Genomic DNA, 25194 nt, shown 5'->3' with positions numbered 1-25194 from the left:
GAATGAGTACTTAATTAAATAATACAAACAAACATAATGAAACTAATCCTTATTTTTTCTTGGTGGAGATTTATTTATTTTACATGATACTATATTTTTTTTCTTTTCTATATACAACACCTCACTAAGGTATCATTTTTGTATGCAGTTTTTACTTTTGTCGGCAGTCACTCTAGATATATATATTTTTTTAAATATTAGCGTTCTTATAATTTACCCAAACATTTCAATTTTGGTGTCCATTTTCAACGAGTTGTAAATAACTCACTAATAGAAAATGGAAATCAAGTTGCGGTAGAGTGGGGTTCGAACTTCGGACCTCTGATCCGTGAGTCCGCAACACTAGACACGAGACCACAACCCGATCTTGTTGGTTTGTCTTGTAGCCCGATTTGGATCTAGCGTAGAACCACACTCAAGACAAACTTCTTTCTACACTTTTCTTAAACCTTTTCAGCCCGGGTGTTCATTAAAATATACACTAATTTTTATTTATTCACTTTTGTGCCTACCGAAATTCAAAAGCGGCGAGTTCATTTTTTTTTACTGAAATCCCTATGTACGTCTCTATTTCTTTTTGTAGATGTCGGTAATCAGCATTATACTGAAAAGTTCGCTTTTAACTTTCTTTTATTTGTTTTGGAGCGAATTCCTGTCGTCCTTATAAATAATGTGTAAGGTAAATTTTCAACATATTTCAGTAAAATTAACTTTATTTTTATTAAATAAACGTATATTGTAAGACAATTATACGTTTTGAATAGATTTCGTGGGTTGATTAACTATCAATTTAAGGCCTATTGTTCATAAAAAATAAACGTTTTAAATTTTAAATTGAAAAATATAAAATTAATTAAAAATACTAACAATTTTCAAATAATTGCTTTAGTACACACAGAATACAAATTATTTTTTATACCCTCTTTGTTATAAACACACGTCTTACGTCTTTAGCTGTGTCCTAAATACAAAATTGAGATACATATTAATAATGAATAACTGCTTATTTAGGTTTACCACGTAATCGTATTAATCTACAGACTTTACCTTACCAAACTGTAATCCTTAATATTTTGTGCCTTGTAATTTAAATTTTACACTCTAAACAAACGGTGTTATGTGTAATGAAGATCCCGTCGGAATTTTTCCCCCACGAAGGGTTAATGAAGTATCCTGAATATTTCTCTTTTGCAAAGGTTTTAAGGCATTTCTCCGAACCGACCTTTCGAATAGAGGGATCGTCCAGATTACTTTGTATTGCAGATATACTGAAGTACTTACAACGTTAATTTACATAGCCCAGTCTAAAACCAGATATTATTCAAGCACATGTACCAACACCCTACACTTACTTGTATTTATGTATAATTACATATGTATGAATCATAATAATTCCAAAGAACCTCCAAATCTGGAAGTATTTTGTTAAGTTTACAGTAAAACTAATTAATCGATATTTTTCGGTAAACATAAATTTAACAAAGTTGACTACAATCTCAAAATAAACCAATACATTCACACCTTAACTTATTAAAAAAAATTGTGTATGTAAACGGCGTGAACACAAACGACAAAATACACTGAGTTCCTCCAGAGTTTGCTTGGTTACAGCAGTTTGAAGACCAGAAGGAATGTATATTTAACTACGCATTTATTTCGATTGTTACTCGGTATTATTGAGAACCCTGAAATTATGCGGAGCATTAGCTTTTATGTTCCAGATAAGACCTAAGACCTAAGACAGAGTCAGCATAGACTTTCACATTCCAATATACAGGACCAACCTGTCAAATGTTGGAAGGGCTATCTCTATGTTGAACAATATTACTTTGGACACTGACATTTTTCACGTCTCTGAGGGAGTTTTTCGTTACAAGATTCTCTTACTTTTTTAACATTTTATTATATGGATACCATATGAATTTATGTGTTATTTTTTTATATATCTAATTTTGCTTTATTATTTTAATTATTTATAAATGTATGAATTAAGAAATTTCATTTTGTAATGCACATATATATGAATAAATAAATTGAAATTGAAATTAAAAAGACACTACAACGTTATGTTTTGCTGTCATAAAATATCAAATGTTTCGTCATCTTCATTAGCTTAATTATACCTTACACCAGATGATGCACAGGGAATTGCATTGAAACAACAAACCAGCGTATCTTGATCTTCCGTTACACGACTGTAAGTTGATTAGTCATACAATTCAGATGCCAGTCTAGGGTCAGTAAAATATTGAAGTAAAAAACTACATTCGAAAAGAAGTTCACGTCTAACTGTACTCAAACATGCGAACGCCCGAACCATTGCACTATGAGCCGTCATTTTTCCACTCGATCTCCATTCTTCGGATTTTTCGTATCGAGACGAAAACACTATAATGTACATGATTCTGGTTCTATTTCACAAACGCAATTTAGAAACGGTCAAACTTTTATTATTATATAGTAGGAATGGCAAGTGCCACATTCAACAGTATGAAAGCTGTCTAGAGATTGGATATTTACTAAGAAAGAACCAAATGCCGCCTATACAATGCATGCATAGCATTTGTTTTCCTCTACAGATGCGAATCGTAACACCTCATTATGGACCAAAACATAAAAATAATGATTTTAGAATAATTTTGGGTGCGCAGTTTTTTGACATTGTGAGGAATGAAGTAATAAAATAACGAACGAAGCAACCTCCGGTGACAATTGTCATCAAGCGGAGGAAATACGGTTTGCTGGGCCATTTACTGCGGATGCCTCCTGAGAGACTTAATCACGTTTGCCTATTTTACAAGGCATCAGGTTCTCGATGTCCAAGATGTCCGCTGCTGACTTTTCGTCGGCAGTTAATGTCAGAAATTCGGGACGCGAACCTGATTTGGGAGGACGGACAGGATCTGACAGCTGACAGTTACGCTCGGGGGCTCATAGTAGACACCATATGCTCTAACTAGGAAACGGACATGAAATGATGATGATATTTAACTAAAGGTTTTAACTATGGAAATTATTTTATTATTTTCCGTAAAGTACTTTTCAACCTTTAATAGTAATAAATAATTGTCCACCCATGCAAGTGTGTGAATGTAGGATATTCCGATCACCAGATTGTTGAAACACAAAGGACTTCTTCATATAAAATTTCACAAAAGCACTTCGCTTCCTTTCATTCGCTGGCAAACGGAATTATAGGTCACCGAATCAGATTCCCTAATCAATTCAAGCACTTTTCTATAAATTTGATGGATTCAATTAAATATTTTTAATCAACTCTATGGATTTTCATATTGAAAGGGGGCTTATTATATTCAGATTTGTCTTATTTTTTAAATAGAACTCCAGGTTATTTTTTTTTTCTTCCAAACCAACTAGGTTTTAGTTAAGATATTGACCAGTAGCAGTGCAGTGGACATGAAATATGATTACCGATGGTTCTAGCACCCACTCCGCCCTGACTAGTTGTCTATTATCAAAAAGAACTAACTAAAAGATTATTGATATTATAACACATAATTCGTATCCACATCCTCATTGACATTAATTTTAAAAAAATGCTTAACGTGTCCTCTATAGACCATTAGACTGTCGGATCTTTTCTATCTGGTATTCTAAACATTAAAACTTATTATCAGAAACATTTAGCTAGAATTTCAATAGTCTTGATTTATATAACACATAATATTTATAGCAGGTACAGAAAATAAATAACAAACTTTATTCATAATAACAGAGAAAAGACGTTTTTTTTCTTTTGTTCTTTGTTACTTTTCCTTTTTTCTTTATTAAAATACAATTTTCCACTCCCACTTTCCTTCATTCATCCTCTAGTTCTCCTTGCTACATTTCTTATTTTATCTTCCCACAACCGCCCTTTTTCGTCAGTAGTTCTTTTATTTTCATAAATATTGTTTAAATGACTTATTAATAAAATGAATAAAACAACTTTGTTTTTAACCACTAATTTGATATTTTTCTCCACCGACCGATTTCAAAGCAAACAAGCTTCTTCGTCAAGGCTTACGTAACTAATGAATTATTTCCTATTTTATTTTATAAATGTCTACTAAATACTACACGTGGAGCTAATAAATTAAGTCTTTTTTTTCCCTAAAAGGGTGTTAATTTGAGATGCATATTTTCGAAACTAGGCAGGAGTGGACTTAAAAAATATAGTATATAATTTTTTAAATTATATTTTTCTTATTATGATTCGCTTTTTTAATTTCTAACATTTCCAAGTTGTCTAATTTTAATATTTTTTTTTTTTTTCAACATGAAGTACTTTTAATCCAGTGTCTGATTGAAATTATGAATATTTTCTATCAGATAGTTTGCGAATTCAGAAACATTATATTTTACAAGACTAAGTTTAACTTAAACTAAGTCAAATAAAAAAAAAACATTTTTACGTATCTTTTACGAAACTGATTTTTTAAAGTTTCGTAATTTTGAAATTACTCCGCGTTTGACGTCACAATTTCTCTGAGGCGAATTCTGCTGATTGGTAAGTTAGCTTCCTCTTAACATAAAATCTATTACAACACTATCATTTATTGATTCGTAAGAACTAACGACGTCGTTCATAGTAGTTTTTGTTTATCATACATTTTCAAGAGAATTCACCAAACAATTAAATGCTCTTATTTTTACCGTGCCTAAGAAAACATTGTTTAAATCCGATTTCCCGTAGCACTGAACTTCCTCATTGGATGGCAATCCTCATTATGTACTTAATCTATTTCTTTTAATGTAAAAGTATTGTAACATGTACATGTGTTTGTTTAAAAAAAAAGAAAACTATTGCGTGAAAACGCACTGTAAAAACGGCACCATTTAAATTACTGGGTAACTATTATAATGGTTTTATTTTTTTGTGGAGTCTCGCCATTTTAATTATTTGCCAATGTCATGTAACGTGATGACGAATAAGATGAATATTAAGGACAGGAAGTTTAGGAGGATTATCACGCGATCACTGATCGCACGGAGATACAGAATCACATTAACTGGAGGAGACGCTGTATCGTACTGTCGTAGAAAACGATATTATGACTCGCTGTGAAGTTGTAACATTTTAATCAGTTCAGAATGTAAATTATGATAATAAAATAGCAACATGCATGTGGCGCAACCGGCTTTTACCAGGTTTTTCCTAAAAGCACCGATCCTCCACCACGCAAACGAATGTGTCTCTGACGATTTTTTATCATATTTACTTAATGGGTATGGGCGGTGGAGTGCCATTCCGTAACATGCAACTAATATGAGACTGTGACCCGTACGCGGTTAGCGGACGTACCCAAACAGCGTGGATGTTTTAATGTGAATTGCAAATGGAGTGTTATCATTTGGGTGGTGTTTGCCAGGTAAAAACAACATTTATACAGTCCGACTGATGTAACGCGCACACATTTTTATTTATTTTTTAAAAATTGACGTTCGAAATTTCATGCACGTACATTTAAATTTCCGTCAATCTGCAAAACGCAGTTATTTTGCATACGCGTATTAGATTGTTCCATGTATCCGAAGGGGTTTTCCGGAGCAGGATTCTCCTGCTACTTTGACATGTCTCTTACATGTATTTTTTTTATTTTTTACAATATGTACGTATTGAATATATGTTTCTGTTTCAGTGCTGCAGAGCAGCGTTTATTTAATAATTGAAAAATACATGTAAGAATTAGTTACCCTCTAAGTCTAAAGACTTTTCGGTGGAACACTTTTTTTTTTTATGACAGGTTTATATTACATTTATTTTTTTTATATTTTACAAATTTATTTATAAACAGGCACGATAAAGTATCTAGAAGATATTTCTTCAGTTCTTTTTTTTTATTTGAAGATATTTCATGTTAATGATGGTTTGTGGGAGATCATTGAACAATCTTGGATGTTATGTTATGTTTATGCTATATTTAAAATAAATGAATTGAATTGAATAGAATAGATGTTGTAGTATTCCAACAAAATCATGTTTTTTGTTTAACTCTTTTCTTAGCAACATTTCTTATGGGATACATACGATTCCGATTTTTCTATTGAACTAAAACACGAGTTAAACTGCTTTAATATTTTTCATTCTTAACTGCATTATCAAAATTCATAATAAACTTTGATTAGGACAAAAAAATATTGTTTAGGATTCTGAAGCCTGTCAATTGTGTAAAATATATTTTTTCGTTCAACCGAGATAAGGGTTAAGAAACAGGATAGAAAGCCCATACGTTTTTTAAACTAAACATTAGTATTCATTATTACTCTTTTCGCACCCAATAGTGCATATGCCACTGTATTTGTATACTAAATGTAACGTATTTCGATCATCAGTCTTACATGGGATAGTAAAATATTTTATTGGATCACCTTTTAAACAGATGTTTCACTTTTTATTTTTATTTTATTTTACTTGGGATTTTTACAGCTATTACATAAACAAAATAAGTAGAAAAATTTTAACAATGCTAAAGCCAATTAAAAAAATCCACTGTAAATATAATGACGAATAATAAATAAGAAAAGAAGTTTAGTAATTGTATTTGTGTGACGTTTGTATTCATGTGAATGTGAATGTGTGTATGCGTGAATGAATGAGGGAGAGGATACATGTGCGTGTGGGAATGAATGAGGGAGAGGGTACGTGTGTGTGGGTGTGGGTGCGTAAGTATTAAAAAAATAATTGTTTAAAACTTGTAATTGTATTAAAAATGGTACAATAAAGAGCTTAGTCAAAAGTTAGAAACCTTTTTGTTAAAATTCAAATCAAGAAATGATATAAATTGTATTTTTTTTTAAAAAGTATGTTAAATTTCAAAACCGTATTCTGAAAAAAAAGCATTTTATTTTAAAATTTAACTGATACACATCGAATGAATAATGTGCGACGAGTCCTATACAATACGGTAGGTAACCACAAAATGCAGTAAATACGAAATAATGACAACAATAAAATAAGGTTTGACAATACGCGAACGTTGATTCAAAATGAACACACAAATGCATACTTTGACCTAGTAAGGAATCGACCCAGTCCTTCAATCATTGTAGGCAAAAGTGCCAACCACTGCACTACAAAGTGGACTTTTACTCGATTTTCTTTTTGAGGATTTTTATCTGAGATAAGCTATCGAGTCGAAAACATTCGTCTAGGAATCTGGTTCTATTAAACACACTGAGCTGTGTTCTTAATCCGTTCGGACACATTTAAAACCCCACCTACTTATCCGGATCCGTTTTAAAAGTCTTGTGGCCTCTTTTTAGATCCGAATATTACAAAAACATTATTTTTTCAAAAATTCTTTGTTCACAAAAAAATCGCGTTTTGTTTTCCGTTCGGAAAAACAAAACGTATCAGTGTTACCAACTTTTAATGTTATTTATTCAAAGTCACCAGAGCAGTATTCTAGACAGGGTCAGTAAAATATAACACATTTTGGAAGAAGCTTAACTGCGATACTATCGTATATATCATTGAAATCAATTTAAACAGTGAAAAATCGTGATGTTTCATTATTATTTCAATTTGTTTTTCGTTCGTTTCTTTTTTTCAAACCAAATGCACTACAGTACAAGTTAAAAATAATATAGATACTAAATATTTGGGAAACAAAAAAGCAAAAAGATTTTATTTAATACATAAACACAAAACTGTATTCTTTATCTGCCTGAACACAAAATGCAGTTTTCTTTGTGAAATAAAATCAGAACTCTGGATGAGAGTTTTTGACTCGATTCAGGTTAAAATCAAGTCAAGTATTTGCATAATGATGGTTTAACATTGCTACATTTTACTCTCCCAGAACTTGTACTTGTAGGGTAAGACATCATTTTACCTGCCATGTGACAAAAATGATCTAGATACAGTGTGATTGGAAAGCCAATGCAGTGCCCTATGCCCAACTGGGTACGCATAAGAAATTTATGATCAAAACATGAACGGAAACAGATTTTAAAATTAAATGATAAATGGGTTAAAAAGGGGGTATAAATTCCAGACAATAATTAGGACGAACTAAAAAGTATTATTAATGTTTTTGCCACGTTAAGTTGGTCCATCTATACTCAATGTATGTAGCCAGGCCAGGCCGTATCCAATTAGCTTACGGGGTGGTATAGGGAGGAAGGTAAATATTTATGCAGAAGAAGAGGCGTAGGACCAGATTGCCGTATTATTTTTGTATAAGGAGGATTGGGGTGTCCTTTAAAGAGTTTATTCAATTGTAACAATAAAAAAGTTTAGCGGTTTAAAAAAAATGTTTATAGACTATTAAACTAAGCCAAAATATTTTTTATTTTAATTTGCATATCGCATTATCGGCACAAAGACTTTATTAAGTTTTGTATTTTTAAAATTACTCCGCGTGACGTCAGAGGTTCTTATCCGCTTATTCTCGGTCGACGGCAAGTAAACCGGATATATTTTACCGCTCTCTTATCATTGGTTGATACATATGGACGAGCGACGTCGTTCAAAGTAGTTTTTATTAAAATATTTTATATTCTTTTTTTGGTATATTTTCAAGAAACTTTGCGGTACAATTTAAAGCTCTAATTTTTACCGCCACAAGAAAACATTTTGATGATGTTTATTATACGGATTGATGATGAAGGGAACCTTTTGTCAAACCTTTTTTAAGTTTTTATTATTTGTGTGTAAGATTTTAACTTTTGTATCTTTATTATTATTCATAATTTGGATATTATAAATGAATCGTTATTGCATGGAGTCTTCCCGAAATCATGGAAAACATCATGTGTCATTCCAATAGCAAAAATAAATAATTCAGTGAAGTGTGAAGAATACAGGCCCATAAACACCCTTCCAAAATATGAACAATTATTGGAATATATTGTAAAGAATGAGTTAGTTGATTTTTTGGAACAATGGGAAGTATTATGCAAAGAACAATGTGGATTTTGAACCAATCAATCTTGTGAAATGGCTATTAACTTGGTTTTAGAAGATTGGAAAGAGGAAACCGATAAGAACATGTTCGTAATTGCAGTTTTTTTGGATTTTAAAAGAGCCTTTGAAACAATAGACCGAGAAATAATTATTAAAAAATTGAAAAAAATAGGAATAAAAGGAAAAACTATAAAATGGTTTGAAGAGTACCTTGGCGATAGATACCAAATAACGAAGGTGAATTTTGAAATTTCCGAGCCCCTCAAAATTTCATTGGGAGTACCACAAGGATCGGTTCTCGGACCGGTTTTGTTTATTATATACATAAATGATATTGTTGAAACATTAAAATATTCAAAAATAAGACTCTTTGCAGACGATGCCTTAATATATATATCGGGAGAAAATTATAAAACAATTATGGACAGACTAAATCATGATCTTAATAGTGTATCACTGTGGCTAAAAATTAATAAATTAAAATTAAATGTTAACAAAACTGAATATATGAATATAGGAAACAAAAGAATAGAAATTACACCATCAATTGTAATAGAAAATGAAAAACTTAATGAAGTCACTGAAATTAAATATTTAGGTGTAATGTTGGATTCAAAACTTACATTTCACCAAAACGCTAAGATGGCAATAAATAAGATTGCAAAAAAAATATCAATTTTGGGAAGGATCAGAAGATTTATTGATAAGGACTCCTGCAAAACTATTTACAAAGCAATTATTGAACCACACGTTAACTACTGTAGTAGCATTTTATTTTTATCAAACAAAGAAAACATAGATAAACTAACTGTATTACAAAATAAAGCCTTTAGAATCATTTTGAAAAAAAAACAGATATACGAGGGTAAAGTCGATGGTAAATAAAATGAAATTATTAACATATAAACAAAGAATATTTTACAATACAATGATATTTGTTCATAAAATTATAAACTCTAATAAAAAAACAGAATTTTGGAAAAAAATTGATCGGAACCAGCATGAACACGATCACAATACTAGAGAAAAGAACAAAATTAGACTTCCATTTAGGAAAAAGGCAAAGTCACAAAATTCAATTTTATTTAAAGCAATTAAAAAGTATTACGAAAGGGAAAAAAATATTTTTGAAGAAAAAAACATGTCAAAATTTAAAATAATGGTCAAGACATATGTGATAAACAATTTATAAATTAAATATATTTGCAATGTTATTATTAGAACACACATAACAATATGTATGATATGTGTGCCCTACTTTAAGATTTAAATAAAAATAAAAAAAAATAATTTTCCATTTACTATTAGGTGCAAATAAGAGAGGACAAAATTTTACCTAGAACTTTATACGTATTTATATTAATTGATTAATTTTACGCTTATTACATTTTATTCGTACATTTACAGGTTTTTAAAATTATTTTTGTTTATTTGTGAATAAATGTTTCACTATTTTGATACCATTTGATTGTAAAAAAATAACATTTAAAATGCGCGTCTTAAAACATACTTTTTTGTCTTATACTTAGTTTCAATAATAAAGTCTTATTTTATCTTATTTTATTTTATTTTATTAAATTTTATCTCTAATTCTTAATATTTTACATATATTTATATTTTCGACACTTGACACCCTCATTCCAATATAACACCCACTCACCCACCCTCTCACTCACTTACACTCACACAAACACACTAGTATGTATTGTACGTGTATTTAATGTATTTCTGTGGATATCTGTCATTGGTTTTATTCTCTGTATATTTTATTTGTTATATTTTTGTTACATGTATTACTGTTGATATCCCCAATAAATAAAATAAAAAAAATATAAAAATTGCATTTTAACTTTTTAAAGATAATTTTTTACTTAATTCAAAAGTGTCTAAATGACAAATTTTTATTTTTATTTGTTCTTGAATTAAACGGTTTTATATGTTTATACTATAATGAATTGTAGTACTTTCAAACTTGTAGATTACGAAATCATCACCATCATCAAACCTTAATCCTCACCAGATGGTACATAGGTACCGCATTTGTTGTGTAAATGAAGCGTATCTTAATAGTATGTTACAGGGAGGTAAGGTAATACCACACAAGAGATAACTAAATGTTACAGTGTAAAATCACCTTATAAACAAACATGTCTATCTTCAGAAATCGAACACCGGACCTCAAGCATGGTAGGTGAACAAACCAATCACTACTCTACGAGGCGGACTTTTTTGTAGAAGTCCTTGTCTCTATTAGCAAAAAACTCGGACAACCAATTTTTACAGGCCTCCATTGAAGCCAAACTTGTAACCCCAAGCGCGTTGGTCATAAACAAGAACAGGTAATAATCACTTGGTGCCAAGTTTGGACTATAGAGTGGATGCATAAGAATTTCCCATCCAAGCTCCCAGAGCTTCTGGTGCGTCATCAAATATGTGTGTGGCTTAGCGTTGTCCTGATGAAACACGATTCTTAAATGCTGGCCCCTTCTGTTCGATCGCCAGCTTTAAACGGTTGAATTGTTTACAGTAGAGGGCAGAATTAAGCGTTTGACTATAGGGAAGCAGCTCATAGTAGAGTATTCTCTGCCAATCCTACCAAACACACAGCAAAACTTTCTGATTCGCAGACGAAAATTCGGTTCATGAGATTTACTGCGTCAGCTCGTGTGGCATCCAAACAATGAGTTTTTTTTTAAACCAGCCATCTGCAAATAGTTTGAAAGGGTTTTATAATCAATATTCAGCTCCTGAACGATGCTACGACTGCTAACATGATGGTTTATCTCGATATTTTTTTTGATTTTATCGTCATTTTCAACAACAGGCCTGCAAGAGCGTGGTGCATCATTTACCTCCACTACACCAAAACAAAATTGCTCAAACCACTGCTTTGCAGCATGAACTGAAACAGTATTGACCCGCTTTCAACGCGTTTTTCCCTTTCAGATAGTAAAAATGTAAAATATGGCGAATTTTTTCCTTTGAGACCTCCATACTCAATGCACGATAGTTCACGACTGATCCGACCAAGCGCAATACTGCTAAAAAGGTTCATATTATACACTTACACCTTTACAACGCCGTATTGTATGATCCGATGTGACTAATAATACTTGAGATATACTTAGTTTAAAAAAAAGAACGCGAAATACGAAATTTATTTTTCCCCAACCTAATATTTTTGTTTTTTATTACTTTTTTTAATTTTTTGATATATTTTTTAATTGGGATGTTAGGCCGGAGCGTTTTTGACAATTTTACATCGATTGATAAGGTGGTTAATAGGTTTGTAGTATACAACTCCGTATCGTATGATCCAATTTGACCAATAATGTAAACTTAATTGAAAAAAAAGAGCGTGAAATTCAAAATGACTTTTTCCCTGTATAATAGGTCTAGGCATTTACCGGGCCTTTTAAATGTCTTTCATAATTCAAACTCAATCATTTTTCACACAATGTCATATTTATTATCCTGTTATTTTTTAAATCGCGTCTACCTTGCCAAGGATCTAACTACTACACCACAAGGCGGACATTTTGAAATTCTGGTACTAAAAAACCTCGCTTTTGAATAAGGCTGCTAAAATATTGTTTATAAATTATAAACGTTGCATACTGAAAGAAATATTGTATGAAAATTAAAATTTGGTGTGCCTTTTGAATGATAAACAGACCTAACTGACGGTTGCAGAATTATGTTGATAAAATGATTTAGCTTGCGCTAATTGCATATTAAGCTTTTAAGCCCTCTTTACGCCTGCTTTGAAAGCTTTAACGCAATACAGAACGGGTTTAACACCATTTCGATATCATAGATAATATAAGGTTATATAATTGCAGATTACGAGCAATACAGTTTTAAAAATACTATAAAAATAGATTTAATTTTTTTTTCTTATAAGCTCGTTTTTCTCCACTGCTAGATATAGGCCTTTTCCAAATTTTTCTATGTTTTTTCTGTCCTGGGCACTCTGTTCCATCCATGGCCCATGAGTTCGACGACGTCGTCAGTCCTTTTCCTCTGTGGTCTCCCTACTTTACTTTTACTTTAGAAGGGTCTCCAGTAAGTATTCTGGGAGTTCACCTATCGTCTTTTTGTCTCGCCACATGACCCACCCACTGCCATTTTTGTATCCCCGCTTTTTCTGCGATATCGGTCACTTTTGTACGGCGTCTTATCTCCTCATTTCTTACTCGGTCTCTTAAGGAGACGCCCAACATTTGTCTTTTGAAAGTTTTTACAGTTGTGAATATTGCACATAGTACCCTCTTTTTGTCACCTCCCAGCGAATCAAACCTGAAACCTCCATGTGTGAGGCAATTAATCCTCGAATTTAAGCACTAATCTACGGAGCCGTCGTTCTTTTCACTTATTCATAAATACTTTTTATCTTAAATGAATTCTTTATTGAAATTCAGTACAAACATTTTCAGGATAAATTTCTATTACCGCGCGTAAAGTTTTTCGTCGAAAAATCCAGAACTTTTGAATGAATGAAATATAATACTGCCGGAGTTTCCTTAAGGCAACTACTGAATAATTCGATAGCCGAGATTCTCGTAATAAAATGCTTTAGACTGGAATGCTTCGGGCGAATCCAAATCTGAAGATTTGTTACTAAAAGCGAAGTTGCAGAGATGTGCAGTTCCTCGCTTATTAAAATAATATTGAATAATTTCCAATTAATATTTATATAACGGAATTGTAAAACCGAATGTACTCGAAATTGAATACATTTAAAATGACGTGACGTTTGCCAACTGCGAATCGTTTTGTGTGTGCTCATTTTTAAATCCGAAAATTATAAATATAAACTGGTTTTGAATACATAGTTACATCATTTGAATTATAAAAATCCACGCTTAATATACATTACATTTTAAATTTTATTCCAGGCTTGAAATAATACTCTATTTTCAATTTAATAAATTTTATAAATAAACTTTTAAGCATGTTTTCAACCAGAAAAGTATTGAAAAATGATTATTTTAGTGAAATGTTTATTTGAAGTATTTTTTAATGGCATGTTTTTTTTTTTAAAGAAATATTTGCGTTCTTATGATTTACCCAAAAATTAAATTTTGAGGGCCATTTTCAACGAGTTGTAAATAACTCACTATTAAAAAATGGGAATCAAGGTAGAGTAGGATTCTAACCACGGGCTTTTGGTCCGTGAGTCTTAGACACTAGCCACAGGACCACAACCAGATTCTAAATTTGATATAACAGCTTTTTAAAACAATGAAATCGTATGATTTGTTTACTTTATGATGTTACATTACATAACGATTGATTTTTTGTATCGTACAACGCAGGGATTTTGAGTTTGATATCCGGTGAAATAAAATGTGGTTCATATCAAGCTTGCGTAATTTTTTTATTTTATTAACCACTGTAATTGATCATCTGACTAGATGGAATAAGCTACAAAAAATATTCGAATGAAAAATTAGTTTGGATATTTAATTTGAAGCGATTTGACCATAAAAAAAATTATGTACGGTTTCGTTTAAAAATGTATTCAAAAAAGAGATTTGTCAAAAATAAAATAAAATCGTAAAATTCCCAGTTCGTTCAGGTGGTTAATCGGATTTAAATAGTATTGCTTTTACACATGAATGAATCCTGAAATTAACTTTGCCGACAGCAAACTGGAAACCAGTCGATTGGAAGACAACATACGTTCGATTTCACAAAATGCCGTGAATACAAACGCTCTCATTAACTGAAATTTTAATACATACATAAAAAATGATTTATTAGTATCCATCTCTTTTCACACTTTACATATTCACAAAAACATGACAAAAGGGCTTGACTTATTCGCTTCATAAGTTTCGATGTAATATTTAGTAATCACTGTTAAAATAAAATAAGATAGAATTAATTAGTTAAATATACTTTGATAAAGAAGCTTGTGAAGTTTTGAAAACAGTCGGTAGAAAAAATAAAAAATAATTGGTTTATACCATTTTGATTTATTATTTTATTTTGTTTTGTGAAGAAATATTGCATAAACTTTATAATAAAAAATTTAAGATCTCGTCCATTAAAAAAATGAAACAAAACATCATGCTGTTTTCCGGAGGGGTGGGCAGAGAGAATAGTAAGCCATGTCACTTTATCATTGCAAACAGACCTCGCTTACTCTCTTCTCATGCAGGCACGCCATTTATTCCGACTTTTGACAAAACCAAAGTTTGGATATACCATAAGAATGCAAATGTTTAATTAAGATTTTTAAAATCTACATAGGCGTAGATAAAAATGAAAAAAAAAAATGTTTTTATGAAATTTGTGTTTTTTGTAATTTCAAACATTAAAATCTAAAAGATTAAAAATAAATAAAAACAGGAAGCTTCAATTCGAATTCGATAAAATTATGCAAAATGCTAATATTTGTTTTTTTTAATACCATGAATTTAGAATTTTCACATTTCATTTTTCACTTTTTTTTTTAGAACAAAAAAACCCCACATAGGCATGGCCTGTGCGTGGGTAGACTTGGAATGAAAGAATGATAACCTTTCTGAATAATGTATAAATCATTATTGCTTAAATCAATTTGTTATATATACCACTGCAATAAGGCTCAACTTCTGAGGTGCGCGACCTGGGTATCGTTTTTGATCAAAAATTATCCTTTTTTAAGCACATAAATAATATAACTAGTAAATCTCTAAAAATGTTAGGCTTCATGTTACGCGTGACTAAGGAATTCAAAAACATAGGCACTTTGAAGTTGATGTATACTTCATTAGTGAGAAGCCAGTTGGAGTATAACTCTACAATATGGACTCCTTACTATAACTGTCACCAAAATTCTCTCGAAAGAGTCCAAAAAAAATTCTTAAGGTATGTAAATTTTAAACTTAGAATCAGTCATGAATTTTTAAATTACGATTTTTTACTAAAAACATTAAATTTGTTAAAACTTAACGATAGAAGAAAAATTTAAGACCTTTTAAATTTAATCAAAATTGTAAATTCAATTTGGGATTGCCCTGAACTATTATCTCTCATCAACTTCAGGGTGCCTGGAAGAATGACTAGACAGGTGTCACCGTTTTGTAGCAACAATTCACGGACAGTGTATACTTGTAATGCCGTATTAAATAGATTTCATGAACTCGGCAATAGTTATTCCCACGTATCTGATATATTTAGTGTAGGGTATTGTTCCTATAGAACAAACCTTTTGAACTTTTTCAAAGATTGTGAATGGTAATTATATTTATTTATTCATACATTTCATAATATATATACATATGTATACAGTTTTTTGTTCACTTTGCCTAGCTGTGTGAAACAGTACTTATGATTTTCTTGTCGTTTTATTGTAGAATTTTTTATTATTTAAACTTTCTACTGAATATGCTGTATAATTTTTAGGTTAATTTTTTTAACATAAATCTTGTATAATTTTTGTTTTAATTTTTTTTTTTTATAAATCTTGGGTATAAGGTGATTCATGTTTAATTAAATTTAGCCAAATATGTTAGTATTATAAATGTCTGTAAAAGGCAGATTTGCTGTTTATGTTTACAAAAATAAAAATAAAATAAATACCACCAACCTATGAGTGTGCTATATGAGACAGCAAATATTATGGAAATTATTAATCACGTATTAGCATATTCAAATTCAAAATCGAAACATAATAACAGTTTATACAATGCAAATGTCAATCCGTAGATAAATTAGACAGCAATATGAGAAACGAATTAGCTAACTAACACATACCTTGTCACTTGTTGCTACTAGAGTACAATATTATTTTGACAGATTGTCGGGAAATCGCAATTCTGTAAATTTGAATCTAATGAATTAATTTGATAATCAGTTATTTTACAACCTTATAAAGGAATAGGCCCTATCAAAAAGAAATGAATATCAAAACACTTCCATATTCCCTTCTCAAAAGTAGTAAACAAACAAACAAACTCTTCTGCAGTAAACATATGCATAAATCAATACAAAGAACAATGAATAACGCACTTAAAGTAACATTTAATTTTAATAAATATACTAGAACCACAGATTTCTAAAGAATAAAAAAATTGCTCAATCTAGAGGAACTAATCTACACAGAAAAAATAAAAATGATATTTAAGATGAAAAAGAATAAAATAAAGACAAATATTACATTTGATTTAACTACAACGTACATAAAATAAATACAAGAGCATCAAATAATTTTACTTGCGAACAACCTAGGACCAACAGAAAAAGAAACAGTTTTTTGTATACAACAATAAATTTTTACAATTCACTTTCTAATGACCTAAAAAATATACAAATCATATACGTACTTAAAAAACACCTAAATAAAACAGTCATTACAGCCCGTGTGACGAGTGATATGTGATGTTATTTTATCGACTTTTTATTTAAACCATTGTGTAATTATATATAATATCCCCTCATACCAGCACTTTGGCTGATGGGGAATATTTTGTACAAATAAAATATGTAATGTAATGTAATAAGTAAAGTTTAAAAACCTTGTATTTTGTCATAAATGAATAAATCAAAATCTAATATTTTTATGTAAGTGAATTCAGATTATTTATTACACATTTTATTTAATATTATAAACACTCATTATCAAAAAAAGTATTTGTAGTAAAAACTTAAATTTACATTTGCCACCGCTTTTCATTGACGGTACTGAAGTAAAAAGAGTAAAATCGTTCAAATAAATATTTAGGCCATGAATTGATGAAAATTGTGCGGACGATTGTGATTTATTATAAGATGAAAATTTATTTAGAGCCTATTGTACCCGAGCATATTAGCTGGCACGAAGATTTTATAAATGCACCGTGGAAGTGAAGACCAGATTGTTTCAGGTTCTCTACACGCAGCAATACACCAGTAAGCCGTGGTGTAAATACAATCAACGTAGTGTTAGGGATACGAAAGTGTGCTAGAAAATATATTTAGAGCCCTACGCAAGCTTCCCCGACATTGAATGTTTGCTGTTGCTAGACTTTTTCACTGGGATGGACTGCTGCTGCCCCGGATAGCAGGCCTCAGATGATGACTGGGGGAAACATTAACATTATAAACAGCCAATTAGTGAAACATTGCTGGGAATCGAGGTTGTTGCAGAATTGGAGCCACATACTTAACTGCCCCTTTTCTTAATTCTGTTATCTACTTTTTTTTCTTTCTTTAGTAATATTATCTTTAAGTACTTTTTGATTTTCTATTAAATATCTTATTTGTTTTTTATTGTTTACTAGCGGACCCGACAAACGTTGTCCTGCCCGAACGTTGGCTTGCTTGCTATTTATTACCCTGAAAAAAGACTTTTAATTGATAACTAGGTACCTCGGTATTTATTTGTGATTAAATTCCAAAACTAAAAATTGTTAATATTCAAATATTAAATTTAAGTAGGTACCTAGGAACTTGTTAATGGTTGAATTCCAAAACATTAGGTAAATGAATATGTTTTCAAATATGGCATTCTTTTTGTAAACGTCAAACTCCGGCCTTTTCACCAACAGAGGGGTGTACTTATGTACGAATACAATTTTTAAAATTGTATTAAATTTAATATTATATTAGTTGTATCAAAAATCCAGTAAAAATAAATAAATAGGTATTAATTAAAATAAATTTAAGGAAACAATCAGATTGAGATCCACAAAAAAAAAATGCTGTTTGTAAACATTCAATAACAAAAAAAATATATACTAAAAGACAACATCTTTTAATTTTTTTGTAAATGCATTCTCCTCAAATGCAACCCTGGTAGATCGATTGATAAAACATTTATGCTCCTAGCTGCCTTTTTACATATTATATTGAAGATTTTAACATCTTCGAACACGCACAACGCAAAAATCTATATTTTTCTGAAAACCGCACGTAAATCGGTTAACCCGTTTAGGAGGAGTTTGGTGACATCACACGTACAGAAGAATTATATATGTAAAGATATCTTTTTGAATTATTTTTTATTTCGTTTTTCTGATTATTTATACTTTGTAATGGTTATATGGCTATATGATATTGCACTTTTATTTATGGTGTAATGGTCAGCGCGTTTGCCTACCATGCAAGAGGTCTCGAGTTTGATTTCCGACATGGTTGATGTGAAATATTTATTTAAAAGGGTGTTTTAAACAAGAATATTTCGTAGTGCCTGGACTGGTACCTGAAGCTTAAGACTGATCATATTTTCATCATGTAACAAAATTTATCCAGATACGCTGCGTTTGGTGTACCAATGCAGTGCCCTACACACCATTAGGCGCAGAAAGGAAAAGATGATGTTTTTATAACACTAATTTTCCAATCGAGATGGAATAAGAATTATGTATATTTTACTAATATGCAAAGATAATTATTTTTATATTAATTTATATTTTTTCACGCTTTTGCGTAAAAAACATGTCTGTCTTTATATTTAAAAATGCACTTCTGTTTTCTCCACTGAAATATATGTATGTACTGTATGTATAGTATACCTATATATTTTATACTAATACTAGCGGACCCGCCAGACGTTGTCCTGCCCGAACGTTAGCTTGCCTGCTATTAGCTTGGTAAAAGACTTTTAATTGATAAGTAGGTACCTAAGTACTTGTTTGTGAATATTCCGAAACTAAAAGTTGTAAATTTAGAATTTAAGTAGGTAGCTAGGTACTTGTTTATGGTTGAATTCCAAAACATAAAATAAATATTTTTTCAAATATGGCATTCTTTTTGCAAACGTCAAACTTCGGTCTTCTCACCAACACAGTGGTGTACTTATGTAAGAATACGATTTTTAAAAATGTATGGAATTTGAAATTATTTAAGTATTACCAAAAATCCAGTAAAAATAAATAAATGGGTAGAAATTATAATGAATCTAAGAAAAAGATCTAATCGGAATTCATAAAAAAAAAATGTTGTTTATAAACATTCAAAAACAATTTTTTTATACGCAAAGGAAACAACATTTTTCCATTTTTTTGTAAATGCATTCTCCTCGAATGCAACCCTGGTAGATCGATGAATAAAACATTTATGCTCCTAACTTCTTTTTTACATATTCGATTGAAGATTTTAATATCTACGAACACGCACAACGCAAAGATCTATATTTCTCTGAAAACCGCACTTAAATCGTTTAAGCCGTTTAGGAGGAGTTCGGTGACATCACACGTACAGAGGAATGATAATGATGTTTCTTCATATTTTTTATTATTCTTCTTGAAATTATTTTATTTTTTACTACTTATGTGTAAAATACGTGTGTGTCTTTAGATGTATATTTCTATGTGAAACATTTAAAAGCCTACAAGGCGCTTAAATAAATAAAAATGGCATTCTACCTTATTTGCCTACCTCTACGGGGAAACGATGTGATGATTTTTTAACGATTCGGACATGATCATTTTAAACATCAGAAATATTTCTGTGTCTTGAGTCTTAAGTCTAAAAGGGCCATGGCAGATCATTTTTTTTTCTTGCCAACACTTTGTAAAGGGTCTTTGTGATTTTAAAAATTTAGCGCAATTTACTATTTTGTGTACACAAATATGAAGGTACTGCTTGGAAACCCAGCAAAATCCATTTTTCTTTTTTTTTGAGCAAATCACACAAAACTAATATACAATACTTAACAACTTTTTTTTAAAACGAATTTTTTTAATTATAATTAGAAAATATTTTATCCGTAAGAAATGATGACAAAAGCATGATTATGTCAAGAAATAGAAGTGAAAAAATAAATTTAGTTTAATACAATCCCAACTTTGCAATACTCAAGTAGAGGTTGCCATGTTTGCAACAAAGCCGATAATTTTAAAGTCAACTCTTACAAATGAAGCCTTATTTTTAACGAACAATGTTAAAATATGTTTCAATTAATATCTCACTCTTTTTAAATTTTGGATTTTGCCGGGTTAACAAGCGTTTTTTATAGATACTTATTTCAAAAACCTAAAACAGTTTATTATAATGCCAAAAAATGGTCTGAAAATTACTCTCCTATAATATTGCGATTTACGACATTGGCCCTTTTAGATCCAAACTATTGATTTATCGGTGTAATTAATAATAATAATTTAACGTAAATATTTGCAATCGAATAATTTTGCTACAAACGTCTTTTAGTAAACATAAATCCAACTCTTGATCTACTCGGTAATTTGTATCAAACAAAAACAACATATTATGATGTGAAGATATTCATTAAGTAGGAAATTAACATTAATTACATCCTGAACTGGGTATTTTCTTTTCCTCTTTTGAAGAAACGACATAAGAGGAAATTACAAATTGTAAAATTACCCCTTTGCGCGACCCCAATTTTCCCCGAGAGAAAGTGACAAAATGAAAACCTTTAGTAAACGTATTATAAGCACTGAAGTTGAACAAAAAGGAAAATGCCTTTCGTTTAACCAAGCGAAAAAAAGACATTTACATAAATACGGTTTTATTCTCAGATCACACATTCTTAGTTTTAACAAAGATCTCTTTTCAAATTATCAAAAAGAAAGGAAATAGATAATCTTAAACGCATGTTACAAGTTAGCATAAATAATTCGTTACCGGAGAAAAAAAGAGCTAAATGGAAAACTTAGAATTTTGTGGTTACATTTACCAGAACAATGTGATTCATAGTATGAGGGAAGTGCGTAAAATAGGCAAACATCTTGATGCGTGTTGTAGAATGGTTATTTAAAATATGTAATTCTAACTTTAACGAAAGACTTTAGAAATTTGTAAATTTTATTCTTAAAAAAACCCATGAAAAGGATAAAATAAAATATCTGTAGTTCTGTGTGTGAAATAGAGCGAGAACGCTGGACATGAGTTTTCGACTCAATGACTGCTCTTAGATAAAAATTCAGAAAAAGAAAATTGAGTGGGTATAAAACCGCTATTTAATGACAGGCGCCGCGGCGCAGTTGGTTAGACGGCCATCTTGGTGTAGTGGTCAAGACGCTTGACTCACGCACGGAAGGTTCCGGGTTCGATTCCCGGTGAGAACACTAAAATTAAAAATGTGATTTTTCTCAAGCCTAATTGTTCTGTAATGTAATTCACCACTGTAATTCGGCATCCTGGCCTGTTGTGGTGCAAAAAAAAAAATGAAAAAAATGAAATGAAATGAAAAAAAAATCTGTGAAACTGGCGTCGCGGGTTCGATTCCCGCCCTGTAAGAAGAAAATCCTAGGAAGATTTTTTCTCAATTGGTCTGGGTGTTGTGGTGTATTTTTCATTACCTCCTTCCATATATCCTCTATCCCAACTGCTGACAAGCCTCAAAATAGAGCTACCAATTTGAACATGTAAAATAAAAAATAGCACCCGTTACTGGCGTATTTCGTATAGACTTCATGGCTTGCTTCCTCATTCCGTTTTGTTTGCCGTCTACTACCCTATGATACATCCTCACCTATTCTATTTATCATGTATATGGGGTTTTGCAAGCAAAAATCAGATTTCGGAAATACAAGTTCTTTAGAACAAAGCTCTGAGAAACATTCTTGGACTGAAATGGGATTCTTATGTCAAGGATATCTACCGACATACAACAATATCTCCTTTCAAGGTGATGCCACTGCATGACACAACCAATACTATTTTGAATATCATAAACTTTTCTGCTCACACAAATTCAAAATACACATTCGGTCATGATATTCACAATTACAATACGCGTTACTAGGGGAATCTTCATGTGTCTAAGAAAATATTGGCCATTCCAAATTTAATAAACTGCCCGATGAGCTAAAACACAAAAATTTGAATAAAAAATCTCAAAGTGTAGCAATTAAAAAATATTTCTAAAACCTTATTGTTAGTGGTAGTTATTTATGTAATTTACGAGGATTGTCCATAAAATAAGTTTCCCTATTTTTTTCACAGTGAAAACCATTTTTATTTACAACATACAATACATCATTGGAAAGCTTAAACTTTTTGCTATTTTTCTATACAGTTTCCGTTGACTTCAATGCACTTTTTTATCTGGGTCACAATTTTTTTGATTTCCTGGTCATAAAAGTCTCCCGCCAGGCCGTGAAGGTAGCTCTTAACCTCTTCTTTCAGCCCTTCTTCGTTTGTGAGGAGTTCTTAGACTCCATAGTCACTGGAAATGAGACGTGGGCCCACCACCTCACACCAGAAACAAAGAAACAATCCAAACAGTGGAAACATCCGCAATCGCAGACGCCGCGTAAATTCAAACAAACGCTGTCTGCCGGCAAAGGCCTGGAAACATTATTCTGGGATAAGAAAGGCCTATTGTTGGGCGAATTTCTGCCTACCGGCACTACAATAACTGCTGATTGTTACTGCAAAACTCTGGAAAACCTTAAAAGGGCCATACAAAACAAGAGAAAGGGCATGCTGACGAATGGAATATATTTTCTTCAGGACAGCGCTCGTCCGCATACATCCCGCGTCACCACCGCGCTCATTGATAAATTCGGGCGGGAGATCGTCCTACACCCACCATACAGTCTGGATTTGGCCCCGAGCGACTACCATCTGTTCTCTGATTTGAAGAAACACCTCTGTGGAACGCATTTTGCAAACGAAGAGGAACTGAAAGAAGATGTTCTGAGCTACCTTCACGGCTTGGCGGAAGACTTCTATGACCAGGGAATCAAAAAGATGGTGACCCGGATGAAAAAGTGCATCCGAGTCAACGAAAACTATGTAAAAAAATAGTTGAAAGTCTAAGCTTTCCAATGATGAATTCCCTTATTTAAGGTATTCTCCATCCCTGTTGTAATTTGTTAATCTTAATGACTCCCGAAGGGGTGAAATCCAGTCTTTTGTCTACGAACATTTGGACAAACTCAAATATTGTAATGAAACCAACTGGTCCAAGAAGAAGTTTGAAAATTGTTTTCAGGCGTTGCCTAGTATGTGAAATAATTCAGTCATATGAATCTCTTCACAACAATAAAGGTTTCAGCTCTTTAACTTCACTAAAGTCAACAAATGGAAGAATTGAAGAAATGTGGATGTTCGAACGTAGGCGAAATGGTGAATGTTACACAGTGTATAAAGTGGCCACTTAAACCAGCCAATGATAGGTCATAAGCCCTGTAAATTCCCTGACTTCCATATTCCCTCATTTAAGGTATTCTCCATCCCTGTTGTAACTTGTTATTCTTGAAATATATATTGACCATGGTTTCACAAAAAACGCCGTTTTACATATCGTCGAAATTACATCATACAGTAAAAATATATTATGTTATATTTTATTTATTTTTTACGTGTGGAATGATGCGGAGTGGCTATTTCAATGTACGTTTTTTTTTCTTCCTTTTTTGACATTGTTTTTAGTTATGTATAGAAAACTATAATTGGCCTATAATTTTGGCTTATTTGAAATATTTATTTTTTGTTGCAATGACTGTTGTTTTCTTTAAATAAATAAATAAAATTAAAAAAATTAAAAATTATTGTTTATTTTGCCTATAGGTACCTACTTAATAATGAAATAAGAAAAAATAAATAAAAGAAATTATCATGAATCTCTTTGTTTGATCATTTTTGCACCAAAATAGTCCAATAACAGTGGTAAATATGGTATAGCTCAGGACATCAAGGCTAGAAAAGAATCACTTTTTGAAGAATCACAATCAATTTTTGTGTTCTCACCGGGAATCGAACTCGGAACCTCCCAAAAGTATCTCGCGTCTCATAGTTCTGCGGTTTTTTTAAAGTGGAATAATAGCGACAAAAAAAACAAAAGCGTTATTTTTATTATTGAAACCGGTTTGTTTGTAATTCAAAAGTGTACAGAATCTGAAAGCTTTGAAGTTGCACCTACAAATAAAAGCTCCACGGGTTGTATTTATGTACCGAGCTTGGTGCACTATCCAGTTTCATGGAAAACGCTTAGTTCAGTATTCGGGATGTTGAGCTAAAATGTCCCTTATTAAGTGAAACGGCGTGTTGTGCACTCTAATATCTCCGAAGGTAATGCAGAGGGCGATTCCAAAATAAGGATCAGTACATGAAACATAAATTAACCAACAGGCCAGTTACCGTGACTTGAATATTGTCACTAGTATGTTGAATATTATAGTTGTTTATACAAATTGGTATGAAAATTGCGTATTAAGACAGTTCAACATTTTAGGTGTCAAATTTCTTAGCGGATTTAACTTTTAATTTTTTAAAATTTAATTTATTAAAAGAATTAATGATTTTTTCTCTTTTTCACATCCGTGGGGTAGGAAGAGAGGATGTACCATCACATCTCTGCCCTGACATGCATTTCTACCTTCTTCCACATTCATGCATCT

The 25194-nt window shown here is 31.4% G+C and overlaps 1 protein-coding gene across 1 annotated transcript in view; it reads left to right on the top strand.

The window, feature by feature from the left end:
• The window catches only part of LOC148282892 (histone-lysine N-methyltransferase SETMAR-like), a 118983-nt gene extending 95384 nt beyond the window's left edge, over positions 1–23599 (top strand). Inside the window, exon 2 of the mRNA XM_088224368.1 lies at positions 22866–23599. Coding sequence (XP_088080494.1) covers positions 22866–23599 — 734 coding nt within the window. The remainder of the gene's footprint in view (positions 1–22865) is intronic.
• The last annotated feature ends 1595 nt before the right edge of the window (positions 23600–25194 follow it).

This window comes from Micrasema longulum, unplaced genomic scaffold (assembly GCF_059751315.1).
Source record: "Micrasema longulum isolate JH-2025_06_02 unplaced genomic scaffold, ASM5975131v1 h1tg000280l, whole genome shotgun sequence".
In the NCBI taxonomy this organism is placed as follows: domain Eukaryota; kingdom Metazoa; phylum Arthropoda; class Insecta; order Trichoptera; family Brachycentridae; genus Micrasema; species Micrasema longulum.
Note: the sequence above shows the minus strand (reverse complement) of the source record. Positions and strands in the feature narration are given on the sequence as shown.